The sequence below is a fragment of the Dasypus novemcinctus genome, chromosome 8 (genome assembly GCF_030445035.2).
Source record: "Dasypus novemcinctus isolate mDasNov1 chromosome 8, mDasNov1.1.hap2, whole genome shotgun sequence".
Taxonomy (NCBI): domain Eukaryota; kingdom Metazoa; phylum Chordata; class Mammalia; order Cingulata; family Dasypodidae; genus Dasypus; species Dasypus novemcinctus.
In genome coordinates this window covers 115,269,469-115,289,869 of record NC_080680.1, presented here as the reverse complement: position 1 = coordinate 115,289,869, position 20,401 = coordinate 115,269,469, and the positions used below count along the sequence as shown (strand labels likewise).

Genomic DNA, 20,401 nt, shown 5'->3' with positions numbered 1-20,401 from the left:
GATTCCATATGGATGCTGGATGCAATCCTCCTGCTTTCAGTTGTAGACACTCTAGGCTCCATGGTGTGGTGGTTGACCTTCTTCAACTCCATGTTAGCTGAGTGGGGTAAGTCCAATGAATCAAAGTGTAGGAGCTGAAGTCTGTTGAGGCCTCATAGGATATATTTAAATCTGGGGGGGAGATTGGTCTCCCTTACTATATTGTAAGCTCAGTGAGGGCAGAGCCTTGTTGCTGCTGAATTTTCATTTCCTAATACTGGTACATGATGGGTTCTCAGGACATACTTCCCTTTAATTTTTGGATACTAAGTGATTGCTCAGTTGAACTTTCCTGAGTCACCCAAATGAAGCCTTTCCAGCTTCTTAATTTTCTGTATACATGCCCCCCCCCCCCCCCGCCCCCGCTGCAAGGTTCTATTTGCCCCTCTCCCCATAAACTACTATAATTTACTGGGTGTTACCTAGGTACTGGCAACTTCAAATGTTATTTAATTCTCACAACTCTGCGAAGTCAGCACATTTCTCTTATGTTATAGCAGATGGAATTGAGGCTCGGGGAAGGTGACTTGGTCAAAACCACAGGTAGTAAGGTGCCCTGGCGGCTCTCTGGGGAGGTCCGCCATGCCCCACCGCCCTATCAGTGCCTGAGCCACATTTCCACCTCCCCCAAGTGGGCCCTCTCCCACGTTTCCGCTACAGTCTCATCCTATTCACGGAGGGGGAGGATTATCCCCTTCCTTCTTTCTGGGCAGTAGGGCCTGGGCTAGCCTGGACACCCCGCCAGAGTCAGCGTGCGGAGGTGCCCCAGGTGCGTGAAGGATGTTGAGAGGAAGAGCCCCGCGGCGTGAGGGATGCAGGGAAGCCGGGCAGACCCAGAGCTTTCCTTCAGGCACCCCCTTCCTCCCCATTCCAAGGCCTGTATCGTTAGCACGCTGGAAAAAGAAGGGACGTCCGGCGCCCCGGGAGACGGACGAGCGACAGTCGGCCCGGGACCGCGGCTACCGGCGCGCACGCGCGGCCTGGCCCGGAGGCAGTGCGCATGCGCGGGGTCCCGCTCGCCCCCTCCCTTTCGCGCGCCGCCCTTTCACCCTGGCAACCGCGGCGCAGCGACGCGCGCTCACGGGCTGGGCGCGGACGGGGCGGGGCCGGGCGGCGCCGCTGCGGGCTGGGGCGGTGGCTGCGCAGAGGCGCGGCCGCGGCTAGCGGTCTCGGGGTGCTGGGGTGCCGGAGCCCTCTCCGTCTCCTCTCACGGTTCTTCGGCGCGGTTTTCTGGCCCCGCGGGCTCTGCCCCTCGCCATGGACTCCCAGAAAGTAGGCGGGAGTGGGGGGCGCGGGCCAGTCGAGGGTGGGCGGGCCGGGTGGGCGGTGGGCGCGTGGGGCGGGCCGGGCCCGCGGGCGGCCTCGCGAGGCGGCGGAGGGCGAGGCCACTGGCTGGGGGCCAGGAGGTGCCCGCCGGGGTGCGGGGGACGCGCCCGGTGAACCTGACTGGCCTCTGCCCTGCACTTTCTGCCGGGCCCTGGTTCTCGAGGATAAATGAGGGGCTGTCCCCATTTTTTAATCGGTCACTTTGTGCAACGCTCCAGGCCTTTTTAGTGCCGTGGGAGGCTTTATCCCAACTAGGTAAATGAGGACACCCAGGCACGGCCGAAGCCGCTGCTCTTTCCTCCACCCAGCCTCCTCTCGTGGCACAATACGTGCTTTTTAGGTCCTGCGCCGAATCTCTTTTGTACCCGTCCCCCATCCTCCTTCCGAAGACTGGCTGGTAAGCAGGACTCAGTGTTTGTTGAATTGAGGGGAATGATTAGGGTTGTCAAGGCAGCGGTCCCACCCTGTTTGGCCAATTGGTGTTGCAGGTTACAGTTATCTAGTGGTCGTTGTGGAGTGTTTTATACGTTCCCAGCAAGTCAAGGAAGCATATTCAGAACTTGACTTTTCAGTTAATAGGAAATATAGAGAACACAGTTATTGTCTTGAAAGCAGCTAGAAGTGAGTTGTTGATATTCAGTTATGATCTCTATATGGAAGTCAACCACCCTGTTCTCTTTGTTAGAGTATAGCTTAATCGAAATATAGAGCAATTTAGGGAGGAAAAAAAGATTATTAATAATGTAGCAGACTTAAAATAATAGAAAAGAAAAACAAGGGCATGTCCAAGAGGCCATTCTTTCTATTATTAGATAGAAAGCTCTAGAAAGACTTGCAAGAAGAGTTTTTTCCCCCATAATTGTGCCTGGATTGGTCTTCAGCACAGGGGGCATGTAAGAATAGGGTAGGTGATGTGTAAAGCCTTGACTATTACAGTATTTAGCAAAAGTTGGGGGTTTTTTCCATCAGTGGATTAAGTTCATTTTATGTGTACCTCTTGAAATTCAATTGGGTATAAATTCAATTTTTATTTTCACGACTCAGGCGTTTAAAAACTTACATTTTATGTGAATTGCATATGTACACATTTAAAATATCTCTACCTACATTTATAAAGTATTTCATAGCTTTTTAGATGGAAGTCACATGATACCTGAATGCACATGAGCTGAAGTCAAATGGAAGCACGAAGACTTGGAGTCCAGACACTTGGGTTCCAGGGTGCTCTTCATTGACTCTGTGATTTTGGGCAAATCACTTAACTGTGATTAATCTGTTTCTTCATCTGTGCAATGGAAATAATATTTTGTAAGGTTATTTAAAAATAAAATAATTCAGTGTGAAAGCAGTGTTTTAAAGTTTACAATGAACAAGTATTAAAATGCTCTATGAATGTAATATAAGGAAAAAGTGTCTACATATGGATCATGTTATTTTGTAGGTCATGCCTTATCCCCCTAGTCTAAAGAGGAATCAAGAGTTGGAGGTTGTGATTCCTGCAAGGTCATGCCATATGCCATTTCCCTGCAAATTTCAAAGAATTAGCTCTTCTTTTTTATGGTACTAATAGATCTTATTTATGATAACGTGGAGAATCAGTGTCTCAATAATAGAAAATGTGTTGGATTTCGTTGTTGCATCAAATGATGCTCTAATGGAAAAAACATTTTTGTAGCTTTGATAAGAATTATCTGGTGTTAATTCTCAGAATCCATTTAGTGCTCTGAATTTGAGCTTCCTTTTTAAATATGGATTTGGGCAAAATCAGTGCCCCAAATTGTAATGAACTACACAGGATATTTCTTTCTCTTTAAATAAGACAAGAGTACAGCCTTGGCATGACTTTTCCAGGTGATTTCTTGTTACAGAACTCTAGCCAATATAAGAAAAATGGTGAGGTACTACAAGTGGCAAAAAGTGAGGATGGCCTGAATATATATATATATGTTTGTGAAGAATTGGAATTTGGGCTTTAAATTATTAAGAGGACGACTCTGGAACTAAGCTTGCAGTCCCACAATTTATTAGCTGTATGAGTTTGAATAATTTTCTCTGTCTTTCCATTTCCTTATCTTTAAAATGGAGATAGTAATTGTAGTTAACCTCAAAGAGTTATTGTGAGGGCTTTGTTAATTAAAAAAAAATAAATCACTTAATGGGTACCTACCAGACATGTTGTATCTAATATTGCTCTTAGTTTTATAATCCCAATGTCAAGATAATTTTGCCTTTTTATTGTTTGTTTATACAACTACTTCTCTAATCCAGTCTACACTTTTTTTTACCTTTGTTCTTAAGTTTTAAAATATGTTTTCTGTTTTTATATCTGTGATAAAGGATTTCCATGGTGATGCCGAAGAAGAATTGTTAAATCCTAATTGAAAGAGCTTTGGAAGTTCTGACTGATGCAGTCTGACAACAGGGGTTAAATTCACTAGACAGTCTTAGAGAAGCTTGACCGTGGCTGGTCAGCAAATGGATTAGCTTGACCAGCTGCTTTTTTGTCTGTGAAAATAACTTGGACTCCAGTGTTGTGTTAGCAACAGATGCTCTGTTTGAGTAGGGGAAGATAACGTAATTGCCTTGGGTATGTAAAGCATACTGTTGGATACAGAAAACCACTGTTACTATCTACTGGAATAAACAAGGATTTTGTTTATATTGAGTTTCTGGGACACTTTGTGAACAGGATGTGTTATGGATAGGTGTCTTTGTTTGATACTCAAACCTTTTGATTATATCCTAAAGTGGTTTTAAGATAAAATCCCAAAGGTTTCTGTATCTGATGAAATGTGCATTTTCAAAGAAAACATTGAAATAAATAGATTTACACCTTTCTAGAATCTTGGTGCTTGGAATATTACAGTTTAACTTAAGTTTTTGTACAAGAGATCATTCATATTCATAGGTGTCACTGTTTCCAGGAGAGGTACTTGCTGTAGGAAAAATAAAGAGCAGGGACGGGACCCCAGAAGAGGGGAAGTAATCAAGAACATACTTTGTCAATTGTTTGCTTCCCTCCTCCCTTTCCCTGTGCATTCTTTACTTTGTGCTTGGAAAAGAGTGATGGTAGATGGAACTTGACTGTACAAAACTGGACAAACATAGATTGGGGAGATGGGGAGATTGAACTGAGTAGGGTAGTTTTTAAAGCATGGCATTACCAAGTGGTGTATCACCCGCAGTTGGCTTCCTTCTCCCAGGCTCTTTTTCTACTCTGGTGTTTGGTATCCTGTGCCTTCATTTTGTACATTAACAGTTCAAAGATTTACCCCCTCCCTCACCATATCCAGATAACCACCTGTCCCATGTTCTTCTCAAAATACTGCTGAGAAAAGGAAAAGGAAATGAAATGTGAGTATTGTTCTGCATCTGGTATTGTTAGACTGCTTTAAAAACCTCACAACACCTCTTATTCCTGTTGCACAGATAGGAAAATGAAGCTGAGAGGTTAAATGACTTATTCAAAGATACACAGCTAGCATAGGGTAGTCTGGATTGAAATCCAGGTCTGTGTTCACAACCCTTCTTGCCTGAATCCCTTGCCTCTAGATGGTGGTATGCTGAAAGTAATTAAAACCTGAAATGTTAACAGAATAAACCTCTATTAAGTAATTTTTTTTTTTAAGTCTAGTGGAAATAGTGGACAGATAGTATTGAAAATCTGGAATTTGGGATATTTTGCTTCCCCAAAATAAAATCATTGTTTTTCATTCATTTGTGTGTATGCATATGTTGTTGCCATCTGGTTCAGATGGACTTCTGAAGAAACGCAACCTCAATATATTCAAACCTTATTTAATCACAGCTCAGTATTGAACTCCAACCTGGTCAGGGCAGTGATGGAAATGCCCCCTGGTGTTGCCGCAGAAGCCTAGCTGAGGCACTGGCCTGGCCTGAGGCACTGGTGGAAGTACCTTCAGTGTTACAGCTGAGGTGCCAGTGGAAGCACCTTTAGTATTACAGCTCAAGCCTTGGCCAAGGCACAAGCCTGGCTGAGGCACTGGCCTGGCCTGAGGCACTGGTGGAAGTACCGTCAGTGTTACAGCTGAGGTGCCAGTGGAAGTACCTTTAGTATTACAGCTTGGCCAAGACACAAGCCTAGCTGAGGCACTGGCCTGGCCGAGGCACTGGTGGAAGTGCCTCTTCAGTGTTACAGCTCAACCTGGGCCAAGGCACAGCCTGGCTGAGGCAGTGGTGGAAGCACCTGGCTTGGTGTTGCAGCTCGACTCAGTGTTTGATGTTCTTTGTTGCAGCTCAGCTTGGCCTTCTCTGCTTGGTGACTTGTCTTGCAGCTCAGTGTTTGTTGTTCCAGCTTAGCTTGGCATACTCGACTTGGTGTTTGACTTGGCTTCGTGTTTGCAGCTTAGTGCTCCTCTGGCCGGAATGAAGATGGAGTATATACTCAGGGCTTCAGAGCTGCTCTTGATATAGTCTGGCTGTGTCACCACCCCTGGGAGTGGAGCCCCAGTTGTGATGTTCTGATTGGTCAATCACTGGTTCTGATCAAGAGCATTGGTTAGAGGTGGAAAACCAGATTAGCATATTATGTAAATAGGGTGTCCTAATGGGAGATGCTGATTGGCTGACTATTAAAGCAGTGGATTCTAATTGGCTGAAAACTCTCTTACCCTTTTGGTTGACTCAGGATCCCTCTTCCTAGGAGTCCCAGGCTCAGTTACCTGCTCTCTCCTTCAGTGTGTATGTGTGTGTATGTATATATACACATTCTCTCCAGCTCTTTTTCTGAGGGAGGGCCTTAACTTTCTAAAGCAGAATTGTGATCACTGTATCAAAATACAGTTCTTTTCACTTTATGTTGAACTTGGCTCTTTTGAGAAATTAGAAATAGAGTGGAGCAAAACTTGTTCCTAACACACTTCTTTGCGGTGCCACCTGCATGAAAGCAGGATTTCATTCATGTAGAAAACACATACTGAACGTTTGCCATAGTGACAGATACTCCACTCCAGCCTAGGGTGGATAATACTTTGAAGTTTGTGGCTTTTGTCTCTAGCCTTTTTGTATGTTTTTCCGCCTCACTTGGTGATTCTTCCCAGTCACAGGTTGTGGTAGAATCTGATACTAGTTATTGATGCTTGTTGATTGATAGCTAATTATATGTTGAATTAATTCATAACAAACTGTTAGGTCACGCAGTGCTTTATTACATTGTAAATATAAGTTTGTGGTAGGAAAATAGAAAATATAGATAAATGTAAATAAAATAAAACTCACCCAAAACTCTTCTAGCCAGAAATAACCTCTTTTAAAATTTATGTGTATTACCAAATTTTTTTTTTTTTTTGAGTTATGGGGCTGGGGATTGCACCTGGGACCTCATATGTAGGAAGTCAGCACTCAGCCACTGAGCCACGTCGGCTTCCTTGAGTTGTGTTTTGTTTTTGTTTTTTTTCATTTGTTGCTTGTTGTTTGCTTTTTTTTGTTTTTAGGATGCACTGGGGATCAAACCTGAGACTTCCTGTGTAGGAAGCAGGTGCTCAACCACTTGAGCCACAAGCACTCCCCACCACCCAATCTTTTTTTAATGGATATGGAAACTTTAAAAAAAACCATGGTATCATACTGTGTATACTGGTTTATAATTTGCTTTTTCACTTATTATATACCATGAATATTCATGTTAATAATACCATTCTACAATCTTTTTAATGATTCAGCAGAATTCCTTTGTATGGATATGTTACTTGATTTTGTTTAATCATTGCCCTTTTTTGTACATTTATGTTGGTCCCAGTCTTTTAATGGTATAAATAACATTGAGATGAACATTTTTTAACCGTGTCTCTGCTTACACCTTTAATTATTTTCTTAGACTAAATTAGTAGAAATGGCTTTTTAAAGATTTGTTTTATTTCCCTCCTTTTCCCCCCCATTGTCTCCTCTCTGTGTCCATTCGCTGTGTGTTCTTCTGTGTCTGCTTGCATTATCAGGTGCTACTGGGAAACTGTATCTCTTTTTTTTTTTTTTAATTATTTCTCTCCCTTCCCTCCCCAGTTGTCTGCTCTGTGTCCATTCACTGTGTGTTCTTCTGTGACCGCTTCTATCCTTATCAGCAGCACCAGGAATCTGTGTCTCTTTTTGTTGCGTCATCTTGTGTCAGGTCTCCATGTGTGTGGCGCCATTCTTGGACAGGCTGCACTTTCTTTCACACTGGACAGCTCTTCTTACAGGGTGCACTCCTTGCGCATGGGGCTCCCCTACACTGGGGACACCCCCGCGTGGCATGGTACTCCTTGCGTGCATCAGCACTGCACGTGGGCCAGCTCCCCATGGGTCAAGGAGTCCCAGGGTTTGAACCATGTGGTAGGCGGATGCCCTATCCATTGGGCCAAGTCCCCTTCCCTGTATCTGTTTTTTGTTGTATCATCTTGCTGCGTCAGCTCTCCATGTATGCAGCACCACTCCTGGGCGGGCTGCGCTTTTTTCACGCGAGGCAGCTCTCCTTGTGGGGCACACACCTTGTGTGTGGGGCTCCCCTATGCAGGGGCACCTCTGCATGGCAGGGCACTCCTTGCATGTGGCAGCACTGCACCTGGGCCAGCTTACTACACAGGTCAGGAGGCCCTAGGGATCTAACCCTCGACTCTGCATATGGTAGATGGATGCTCTATCAGTTGAGCCACGGCTGCTTTCCCTCGTGTTTATATTTTTTTTAAATCTTTTCATGTGTATTTCCAAGTTGCCCTTCAAAAAGGTTGCACCACTACCCTCCTGCCAGCAGTACCTGAGCGTGCCTATTGTCTTCCCCATCTTGCTCTCACCCACCTCCCTGAATTAGATGGCGGGTTCCCTGCTCTCCTTGGTAGCATCTTTGCCTCCTCACCATCACTGGGTGGAAAGCCAGTTCAAAGGCCACTGCATGTGGTGGAGTTTCCTCTTCAGTCTCTGACAGGCTGTCTTCCCTCTGATCCTGGATAGGAGAGCGCCACCTCTTGACCTTGGTATCTGAAAGCTGGGCTCAGGGTGGAAAGGCAGCATTCCCTCCCAGTTCTTTTACTGGGAGTAGATTTTTTCTGTGAAATACCTCAATTGCACCTGTGTACAGACAGTGTTCCCAAATGTTTCACTGCTATGGAGGGTGTGGCTTTCCATCGATGAGTATTTTATGATGATCAGATTCCTGAACTCCTAAGCATTTCATTCTCCTTTTTCAGCTCGTTGCTGAGCACGGCACTGCTGTTAGTTTTGCCATCGCTGTCTACAACTAATATGATTTCTGGTTGTCTAGTTTACCAGCTAGATAGACCTTCTGAGTTTCAGTTTTTGTCACCTTAATCAAAGGCGAAGTCTCTGGGGTGGGGTGATGCAACTGGCATCATTTCCGGTGACATTTAGGCATTTTTTCAGGAATGCAGTGTGCTGGTTTCACTGATCCCTTTGCTGTTGTTGCAGGAACCCTGTGGTTGTTTGCGTACAGTCCTCAGCCGTGTAGGCAGCTTCAGGTGGTGTAAAGCCGCAGGCAGCCTCCTGGACCTGCATCCTGACCACCACTGAAGACACCTTTCTTAACTTCTCTAACCTTCACTTTTTCCTATCATAAAATGGGAACGCTTGTATTAATTCTTTCATTGTTGTGATGATTTTAAGAAGTACTCCATATTAATAGCTTAGCACAGTGCCTGACACATAGAAAGTGCTTAATAAATATTAACTGAATCAACTATAATAATACTTGGATCCCCTTATGTTGTAGATTGTCTAGCAATGTTTGCAACTGTTCTAGATTTGTGTATCTCAGGTGTCTGGAATACTAATGTAGAATTTGACTCAGAAATCCTCTCCTGGTCTGAGTAGATGCAGTGGGAAACGTGTATGTCAGTGTTTCTCTGATTATGACTAATGGATGTTGGTGTCCTCTGATCCAGGGTAGCATGTAAACCTGGATATAGTAGTTTTCTGCCTGTAACTTCAGGGGTCTGGGGCCCTGGATAGTTTATAAATAAGTGGACCAAGTTGACAGAGATTTTTTTGTTGGGCCCAGCAGAATTAACACTCATATTTGAATTTGACATCTTTACATATATAAGGCTAAAACCAGTGGAACCACGCCATTTCAAAGCGATGCAGGCCATTGCTTTCCTAAGATGTCTTTCGTCAGAAGAACTGTTGCCCTTGTATTTGGAGGGTAATACGAGTTACAGTAACCTGTTGATCAGCTCGGTTTTTTCCCAGTCTTGAAGTAAAATCTTAGTCCTTTTGGCGTCTTCTTTTTATGAACCTCTGATCTTTTATCTATCAGGTAGTACAATGCCATGTTAAGAGCACAGATTTGGAAGTCAGATCGCCTGCATTTGAGTAGTGACTCTGCCACATACTAACTCGGAGATTCTGGGCTAGTTCCTTAACCTGTCTGTGTCTCAGCTTCCTCTTTATAAAATGGAGAGGAATAGTATCCTTTCTTATAGGATACTTGAGAAGGTTAAATGAATTAATGTATATAAAGAGTTTAAGATAATGTGTGGCACTCAAAAGTATGGAAGTTAGCTGTTACTATTATGCGTTTGCTCAGTCTGTTCACTATGCTTTCTTTTGCTTCATGTGACTGAACAGTGGTGGTTGTACGCCTACCTGTAAGCTGTACTTAGAGGAGGCCTCATGCTTGTAAGTCCCAGGTTACTTTGATCCATTCCTGGGAATGACTGCAGTTGCGCTAGGCTGGGGTGTGTAATACCCTAATTTTTGTGGGTGTGTCAGTTCCTTAACCTAATCTCAGAGTTCAAATAATTGAGAGGGTTAATCCTGATGAATTGTTTATTGAGGTCCTGGTAATATCGGGTGTGACGGAAGGACAATGGCTAAGATTGCCTGTGTACACTTCCTCTGGAGTCATATGCCTGTGAATTTTACTAATGTCCAGCAGAATTCGCATTTGTCAAAGCCTGTCTTCAGACCTGTATCCCCTAGAACTTTTAGTCATGAGCTCCTGAGGTCTTGCAAAACACAATGACATTATCTAGATGACTTCAGATAATTTATATTACCCATCTATCACTTTATCCATCTCTGGAGGTAACAGGAGACTAGAAATCTGAGACCTGGTATCTTCCTTTCAAGTTCATAGATGAAAATTGTCCTTGCCCTTCTTCACCCTGAGGCTCTGATAAGAAATGAGTCAGATACATTAATCACAGTGGGCTCATTCTGTTCTATTTTGAAACTTGTTTGACAGTATATTGTGTTTATGTTTAAAAACAGTGGTTATAGGCAGAGGAACCTAGCATATGTGAGGACTTGCCAGTGCGAAGCAAGGCGTGATAGAGAAACAGCAGGCTGCTGTGGCTGGAGCACAGCAGGAGAGAGGAAGTCTGGTGTGAGATGAAGCAGGCGAGGTAGACAGTGGGCAGGTCATGTGGGGTCTCAAGAGGTCATGTTAAAGATGGTAGATTTTATCTCAGAAACAGTGGGAAGCCATGGAAGAATATTAAGCTATCCTATTTACCCTAACTATATTACAGATATCTGATTATTGGGGAGAAGGCATGGATCAGAGGCCAGTTAAAGAAGTTTTGCAAGAATATAGGTGAGATAGGATGGTGACTTGTACTAAGATAGTAGTAATTCTAGAACTATTTAGGTGGTAAAATCTACAGAACTTGGTGACTACATTTAGAGCACAAATTAGAGCAGAGGAAATACGATGATGGCTTGGGTTTCTGGCTTTGTACCTGGAAGTAGTAGACCCCCAGAGGGAGGGCCCAGGTTTCATGGAGGAGAGTCTGTTGGTGGAGCTTTGAAGTGCTTGTGAGATATCCAAGTGGCAATTTCAAGCAGGCAGTTGGATTAAAAGGTACAGACCTTAGAGGAGAGGCCTCTTGTCTAATGGCACTTGCTTTTTGACAACTTACACAATATTCAGAAAGGGAGACTTCCTCCTCAACTTCGTATCAGTTACTTGTGTCTCCATTCTAAAACCTAGTGATTAAATTTGGGGATCCCAGAGGGACAGACGGGGGTAGAAAACTTACTGATTTAGGTAATCTTTTAGATCTTAATATCTAGATATTGTGCCCTGGCCTGTTGTCTGCCATATTTAGAAAATATTTTTTAAAAATCTCTTTAATTTGGTACCCATTCAGCCAGCCTCCCCTTGCATACCTCCTAGATTAAGCACACCCTATCATTATATACCTTTTCCCCGACTCGTAAGACTAGAGAAAATTTTAGCCTCATATCATTTACACAAGCTAGGGTTAAGTATCAGAATTCAGCTCCTGTAATCTCGGTCCTTTAGTTCTTACACGGGTTAGAGGTTTTTGGTAGTTTGTCTTAAATACTTTGTTTTCCAGCTCAACTGAGCTCTAAATTCCTTAGTTTTTCTATCTTCCATGCCACTTCCACCCTAGGTCTAGCTAGTCCTCATCCTCTTGAGAGCCAGAAGCCCTGGGCCCTTCATAATTGATTTCTCAGCCTTCCCCTGATGGATTTCCACTATTACAGAATCTAAAGATGAACTCTTGATTGCAGTCTTCTGTCTTCTGCACGTGCTCATCCTCTCTGCAACAGTAACAAATTAAAGGACAAATGGCCTCAGAGCTTCTGGAACCCTTATCTCAACAGTCTACCTTTGGGGAGCTTTCAGTATACTGCCCTTTTTTCCCACTAAGTTTGGATAAGCTGGGGGTAGAGGCAGCACTTTACCTGCATTAGCTACCAAGGTCGAGTCAGTTGCTTTGGCTTTCTGACTCTTGCTGATCCTGGTTGAAATCTTCTTCTGCAGCTGCTTTACTAATGCATTTGGTGGTTTTGAAAATATAGGTGGCCTTAAATTCTGGGACTGTGGAACCCTCCACAGCTGGTTTACCCACTCTTGCAGCCTCTTGGTGGTATATTACCACCAAGGCTCAGAAGCTCTCCCCACCTGGGGACGGCAGTAGTACACTCTGAGCTTAATCTCAACCTTGTTTTATGTAGCTTTGGCAGTAAGTTACAGTTGCCTTTCTCAACATGTGAGTCTTTTATCTGTTTCTGTGATAAACCCTTATGCTGCTCTGGAACTCCCAGTTAAATTGAAAGTGTGAGCCTTGGAACTACTCAGAGAATGAGACCATGTATTTAGAAATCTGCCTTTTAAAGATCTTTCCATCCCAGCCACTTTCTGGGGGAAGTATAGTATATTTTAGAGGCCTAGGCAATGCATATAGAAAACTGTACCTCCAGAGGCTTTGTTATGTAGACTGTGGTGTTTCTTCCCAGAAGTATTGTTCTTAGCATTTCTGGGACCAGCGCAAATGGAGAAGGATCAATTTTCATTCTCTGGTAATAGCATAATTTTGAATGAATTACAGGGGAATGGTTAAAATAAGATCAACTTTAATATACAGGTATTATTTCTTGGAGGTATGAGACAGAACTGTGTGCAAGGAACAGCATTATTCTGATGATTTGTTGAGTATGACATGCCACTTGTCCTCAGGTTGAGTCTTGTTTTTGTCAGCTGCTGACTTTGAAATGGGCATTTGTATTCTTTGTGATTCCCAGAATGAGTCTTCTCAGAAGAAAAGCATTCGTGAACATTGTATATTTTTTAGGAGGGAAGAGCATGTTTTACCTTTTGTTAGAGGGATCCCAAAGGGGGGTAATATAATATTATTTCTCAGTTTCTAGTGGTAATAATGACATCAATAAAACCTGAGAAATGAATGAAACTCTGATAAAGGAACTTGCTTGTAGTGTTTTAGCTTATATCTACACAGAGCTATTATAATTCAAGAATCTGGCATAAGATAAGCATTTATAGAAATTCTGGTCTTCAAGAAAATATTCCAAAAGAGCTTTTGGTTGTTTATTATTAATTGCAAAATAAGCATATCAATGGCCCTTTGTCTTTTCCCCAATATTAGAAGTTTAGCTACTCTTGGGATGGTGTAGTTCTCATTTTAGTTTGCTAAAAGCTGTTCAAAGCAGATACGGTAAAATGGGTTGGCTTTTAACAGTGGGAATTTGTTAGTTTACACGCATACAGTTTTGAGGCTGAGAAAACTGTCCAAATCAAGGCATCATCAGACGATGGTTTCTCCCCCTAAGACCCACTGCCAGCGATCCTGGACTCCTCTCTCATATGGCCAGGCACATGGCGGCATCTTCTGGTCTCTCCCTTCTCTTCCAGGTTTTATTGCTTTCAGTTTCTTGTTTCTCTAACTTTCTCTCTCTGAATTTCATTCTCTTATAAGGGACTCCATTAAGAGGATTAAGACCCACGATGAGTGCAGTGGGTGATAAGATCCTACTCACACCCACATGGGTCCACACCCACAGGAATGGATTAGCTTTAAGAACATACTTTCTGGGGTATATACAGATTCAAACCATCACAGCCTCTAAGGCCGCATAGTCCAGTTTGGTAGTCTAGCCACATGTGATTATTGAACAGTTGAAATTTGGCCACTCTGAACTGAAATGTGCTGTAAGTGTTAAGAGAAACACTGGATATTGAAGACTTAGTGCAAAAAAGGAAGGCCTTTAATAAGTGATAAATATTGATAACATTGAAATGTTAATATTTTGTACATATCAGATTAAATAAATATTAAAATTGATTTCACTTGTTTCCCCTTCACTTTTTTGATGTGGCTACTATTGGCCCACCATTTTATTTCTATTGGACAGTGCTGCTCTTTGGAGAATGAGATGGTTGCGCTTGGTAAGAGTTGTATTCTGACCTCTAATGTTACTTTTAGGCCAGAGCTAGTTAACTTTCACCAGGTGGTTAACTCTTAAACTTATAGAAGATTTAGCTTGAAGATTGGTTAAGAGAACGTTTAGATGTCTTTGACTCTACTCAGTAAATAGCAGAAGCTTAAAAAGATAGAGAGGCTTTTCCTCTTTGGAGCTCACAGCTTACCTAGTTGGGGCATTGTGCTACAGCTGTCTCCATAGTTTTTGCTGCAAAATCCCTCAAATGCTAAGTTTGTAAACTAAATAAATAAAAATGGAAACTTTTGTGGTAGGGAGATTTTATTTGCTCTAACTACATTTACCCTTTTTTAAGTACCAATGTTTTCACAGTATTCTATAAAATTTCCTTCGGTTTTTATTGCACTCTTTTATATTCTCTGATGATTGAAGTTTTGTTATTGGGTCAAATTCATTAAGTCTGGCTCTTTCCTAAAATAAAATCTCTCTTAGAAGACTCCTTAACCTGTTTAAATAGAGGTTTTGCCCTCTAGTTCACTGGATCTGCCTAGCAGGGGACAAAGCTTAACCTCAAGCTGTGAAACTTACTGTGAAAATTCCAACATTTTTGTCATTGGAATCTCTTAGCAAACAAAATTTTGAAGGATATGTAATTTATTATGTGGGTATACCATATGGTGGACAGTTTGGTTGGATTTAGAGGCAATATTCCATAGTGGTTAAGAGCATGGGCTTTGGAGACAGTATAATTTTTCACTTATTAGTAGTGTCATTTTGGGCAACTGGTTGAGCCCTACATTTTCTTAATGATATGGATGTAACTGCCATTTTGAGGGAGAGAATGGAGGTGGGGGAGGGCAGATACAGATCATTAACTAGATAGAGTCTAATCTTATAATTGAAGCCTGCTGTAAACACACTTGGGAGTCCAGGGGTTTTTGTTTTTGTTTTGTTTTTTCTTCACTGTTCCTTTGTGTTGCTTTTGAATGACTTCCTGAAAGATTCTTCTCTTTCAAGTCTTTGATTTTCTGCTCTACTTTTCTACATCTGTGAACCACCACCATCACCCATTCACCTGTGCCCACCTCCTCCATAAACCCTGGCTCCACTCTTCTATTCTTCTGGTCTCCTTTGTACCCAAATCTTCCTGCACCTATTTCTGGGAGGAGTAGGTACAGGATAAGTAGCCAACTCTTGGCATTGTTGGTCTTCTTTAGTAGCATAGCTTCATTGTGTTGTTAGACTATGATACCACCAGCAGCAAGGATCGGAAGAAATAGTATAGTACAACAGAGCGCTAGACAGTTCAAGAGATGACAGTAGTGTACCTACTTGTCTCCAAGGGAATTGTGAGAATTAAATAGAAGCATGCATGTAACGTGCCTAGCATAATGCCTTACCATAAGAGGTCAGTTAATGAGACCCTGTTGTAGTTTTAATTTTTCACTATTGTAAGACTATATGAACATTCGTATAAAATGTTTTCCCCTTATCGGGTTATTTCCTGGTTTCTTTACATACAACCTTTGATCAATTTCTGATTAGATTTTGAGGGGAACCTTTATCCCATAAAATCTTATGGACATTATTAAAATATTTAATCTTGTCAGTGTTTACAAAAAGAAGTCCTGTGCTTCTGGGAAAATTATAAAGGAAAAATATTTGCATTTGATTTTTACTGAGAATGCAAGTGCCTTGTATGGTATGGTTTTTGTTATTGCTATCCATGAAGAGTTATTAAGCAACTAGAGTTGTGATACATATGAGCTCTACCCACATGTGGCAATTTGAATTGAAATTAACTAAATTTAAAAAAAAATTAAGTTCTTTGGTTATGCTAGCCACATTTTAATAGCTCAGTAGCTTCATGTGACTAGTGGCTACCACATGGGACAGCACATATATGGAACAGTTTTATTATTGTGGAGAATTCTCTTGAACCACCCTGAACTAGAGGGCATGAGAAAATTAAATAACCAGTGTTTTTATTGAAACAGGAAACATTATCAACGTCTAGAGTATTTACTACTAAAATTGCTCACCTTTTATTGTGGTTCTACAGCATTTTTAAGTATTGCAGTGAATGTTGTAATTCTAGCTGCAAATTTATTATGTTTTCTTATTTATGAAATATAACATGTAAAATATGTTGAATTTCAGTGTCTCCTTGCTTTTATTCCTCATTTCTTGATGGTGTATTATAAGTTTCTATTTGTTTTGCAAATTTAAGGATTTGGCTTCATTCTTTTGCCTTGGTCTTATGACCTAAAATGATAACTATTGATAGTGAATATTATAATTTTTGGTGTGAAGGGTATGCTTGTGATTAAGTTGCATAGTAGGAATAAGATACATTTTTAAGAAGAACAGATACATATTCTATCTTTTGTAATTATAGGCACTTGGAAATTTTGAATGAGAAGCTTTATAATGTATCCAATTAATTTTATCACGTATGCTTACATAAAGGATTTGTTTGGAAAGTGGTTGTTAGGAGGTTTATAAATATCTCTAATCAAAATATAATGTTTTTTATTTTTCATTTTTAAATTCTAGGAAGCTTTACAGAGGATCATTTCAACTCTGGCAAATAAAAATGATGAAATTCAGAACTTTATTGATACACTAAATCATACCCTAAAAGGAGTTCAGGTATGGCTCCTTTATTTTAAAAATTGTATAAATATGTCACAATGAATGATTATTGGGTCAAATCAGAAGTATAAGCATACTCCATCAACTCCAGATTATACATTAATGGAGATGAGAGCAGGGTTTTTAAATGTCAGACAAGGTGAAAATTGTTTCCTTGCTGTCTGCATTTTTCATGGAAAGATCTAATAGTAAGGAAAATGGAAAATTCTGGAGTAGAAATTGCTAGGAATATCTAGCTCTTTTGTTTCTTTCCATTTGATCTTTGTCATTACTGATTCTTACTTTGAACAAAATGTGCCTTTTCAGAAGAAATGGATGTAAAACATTTCTATTACAGTAGATAAATGGGAAGAAGATATAGATGTTAAGGGGACTAATTGTAGAACTAGGTGAAAGTAAAACATAAAAGTGAAAGGTAAAAGATAAACTGCACAATGAAGAGGGAGAGGAAAATATAAAGAAATGGTCCTGGGATTGGGCTCCATACTCTTAAATATAAATCAGATGTTGATTATGGAAGGGACCTCATTCAAGTCTAATGACACTTTCTCTTGAATGGGCTTTATTGAATTTCGGGGTCATTTCTTTATGAAATAAGCATAGAAGATTTGTGGGATACTTGTAGACAATGAATCCTTTCCTATTATGTAATGGGATAGGTGGTTTTTATTTGTTTTGTTTTAGCCTAAATAATTGCCTAGTTCCTGGCCTGTTAAATTTTATCTTCTTTATTTTTTTTTTCAATTTGATATAGGTGAATTTAGTTGAATTATGATCATTTTATCTGTTGAACTATTTCATTGGAAAATTTGGTGAATCTGCTTTCTCTGAATTAGAAAAGTCAATGGTTCTAAAAGTCTTAATATGTGGACAAGAGAAATAAGAGCTAGCCCTAACTATTTGTTTGTCAATTCGATTATCCAAAACATAGAGGGGGAGTTAAACTACACCTTTGCCAATGAAGATAGGGGTATGAGAGGGAAGTAGACAAAAGTTAGTAAGATTGAACCACCTGGTGTCAGAGAGGAAAAGAGTAGTCTAATTCCTTTTTACATTTCACAACTTTGAGATCCAAGAATTTAAGTGGCTTGCCCAAGGTCACACTCTTACTGAATGGTTAATACAGCAGTCAACCTTAGATCTTCTGCACTCTGGAGTGAGCATTACTTTCTTCCACAGTTTGTTCACTGTAACTAAACTAGTATAGTGACTGACACTGCTTCTGGCAAGAGTCCAGTGAGATGATATCTTTTTTTTTTTTTAACTAATATAAGCAGATTGTTGGACATGTGGTATTATACTAGGTATCATGTATTAGTTCTCTTAACTGATGCCAATTTACTTCTCTTAATTGAAAGATTCAACTAAGTTGAAAAATGCCTTAGAATTTGTTCTGTTTCATAATTGTTGAAAAGTAGATATTGCTTATCTAGGTATTTTATTTCATGTTTAAATAGCAGAATCCTGCTTAGCAAGGCAGTGAGAAACTCTGGAAAGTCAAGAGACCTAAAATGCTTTATTAACTCTGCTGCTAGAAAACTGTTGTGTTGTGTTAAGTATTAATAATTTAACCTATCTGTATTTTAGTGTAGAAAAGTTAGGCGCTTGACTAGAAATATTCCAGTTGGATGATTTTTGAGGTTCCTTCCAGCACTAAAATTCTTTTCCATAAGTATCCCCTTCTATGTTTTTTTGATACTCTGATAGGAGTTGCTTAGTCCTTTAAGTTCTACATATCTTATATTTAAAAGCAGTATTTTGGAGAAGGTTGAAGATATTAAAAACTTACAAAATCAGCTCTACCCATATATGCCCTAATTGTTCCCCAGAGTTGCTGAATCAAAATCTCTGAAACGTTTTATTTAAAAACTTCTCTTACAATTCTGCTACGCACCAAGAGTGTTAAGATCCACTGGCATAGGTCTGCCTTAGAGCCTGAAGATCTGGGTGAGATTATAGCCTTAAAACCACCATGTTACATTGTCCTGTATAAACAACGTTTTGAAAGGTAAAGAGTATGGGAAGTCCATAAAAGGTTGCTTAACTTAAGGAATAGATGAAACAGTACTATCAGCATTAGCAGCCAGCTCTGCACTTTCGTGTTTTTAAGGCTTTAGATCAATATTGTTATTTTTATGATATTAGGCTAAGAAGTATATAATATAAATACATATAACATGAATCTGTTCTCTCCTTTAATAACTATACCTTACAGTTTTTTATGTTTGATAGCACTTCAGTAAAATCATTATTTTTTTGTTTTTTAAATAGGAAAATTCTTCTAACATTCTTTCAGAGTTAGATGAGGAATTTGATAGTTTGTACTCTATATTGGATGAGGTGAAAGAAAGCATGATTCACAGTATCAAGCAGGAACAAGCACGTAAATCACAAGAGTTACAGGTGAGATCATACAACTGTTAAATATGAATAATTATAATACATTAACTGTTTGATTTAATTGAAAGCAAAAATTAGTGAATTTCTGTGTATAACTGTACCTTTACCTTGGAAAGGAGTGGTTCTTAAATCTTGTCGAGGAGTGGTTCTTTGTGCTGATCATAGGTATCTTTGAGAATTAGCTGTGGAAGAATACAAGTGTTCTCTTTCTCTCCCCCACACAAAAAATTCCTAATCATCGAGTACCCTTTCAAGTCCATGCTTCCCAGGTTAAGGTTTGTAGTTTCTTTTTTTTTTTTTTTTAATTATTTATTTATTTATTTTTTTAAATTACATTATGAAAAATATGAGGTCCCATTCAACCCCACCGCCCCCGCCCCCCACTCCCCCCACAGCAACACTCTCTCCCATCATCATGACACATCCATTGCACCTGATAAGTTCATCTCTGAGCATCACTGCACCCCATAGTCAATGGTCCACATCATAGCCCAGACTCTCTCACGTTCCATCCAGTGGGCCCTGGGGGGATCTATAATGTCCCGTAATTGTCCGTGAAGCACTATCCAGGACAACTCCACGTCCCGAAAATGCCTCCACATCTCATCTCTTCCTCCCGTTCCCCACACCCAGCAGCCACCATGGCTACCGTTCCCACACCCATTCCACATTTTCTCTGTGGACATTGGATTGGTTGTGTCCATTGCACATCTATGTCAAGTGAGGGCTTAGATTCCATATGGGTACTGGATGCACTCCTCCCGCTTCCAGTTGTAGACACTCTAGGCTCCATGTTGTGGTGGTTGACCTTCTTCAACTCCATGTTAGCTGAGTGGAGTAAGTCCAATAAATCAAAGTGTAGGAGCTGAAGTAGGTTTGTAGTTTCTATGAACATATATATACAAAGGGGAGAGAAGATCTGTATTACTTAAGTCATCCAAAGATAATTAGTTTAATTATAAAGTATCTACAAATTTCAGTGTTTACAATAAATAAGAAATTCATTCATTTAAAAAACAGGTAAGTTGGAGAGGGAAGGAAAACTCTGCATCCTCTGAAAACCTAACCCACAGACCCCAACCTGAGCAGATTTTTGTTCCTTTGTCTTAGCCTCAAGTCCTCCTTTGCAACACCAGTTTGGAACGCCCTTTAAGCTTCCATTTGCTTAATCCCAACCTCTCCTTCTCCCTCCCTCTACTTTTTCTCTGTCAGAGCAACTCTAATTGTCTTCATCTACCACCAATCAACATTTCTGTCACTCTAGCCCACACCACATACCTCAAATCTGCCACCAAAGTAGCCATGAGTCATGTCTTTTCTTCCC

General features: G+C 40.8%; 1 protein-coding gene across 3 annotated transcripts in view; it reads left to right on the top strand.

Moving 5' to 3' along the window:
- Positions 1-1,080: 1,080 nt before the first annotated feature.
- Positions 1,081-20,401, top strand: part of FSD1L (fibronectin type III and SPRY domain containing 1 like) — a 73,161-nt gene continuing 53,840 nt past the window's right edge. For 2 of the 3 annotated variants that reach the window (XM_004462340.5, XM_058302581.2), the window contains exons 1-3: positions 1,133-1,311; positions 16,579-16,674; positions 18,949-19,080. In XM_004462340.5, coding sequence (XP_004462397.1) covers positions 1,297-1,311; positions 16,579-16,674; positions 18,949-19,080 — 243 coding nt within the window. In that variant the 5' untranslated portion in view covers positions 1,133-1,296. Of the gene's footprint in view, positions 1,312-16,578; positions 16,675-18,948; positions 19,081-20,401 lie in introns of all 3 variants that reach the window. The other variant, XM_004462341.5, reaches the window with a different exon arrangement.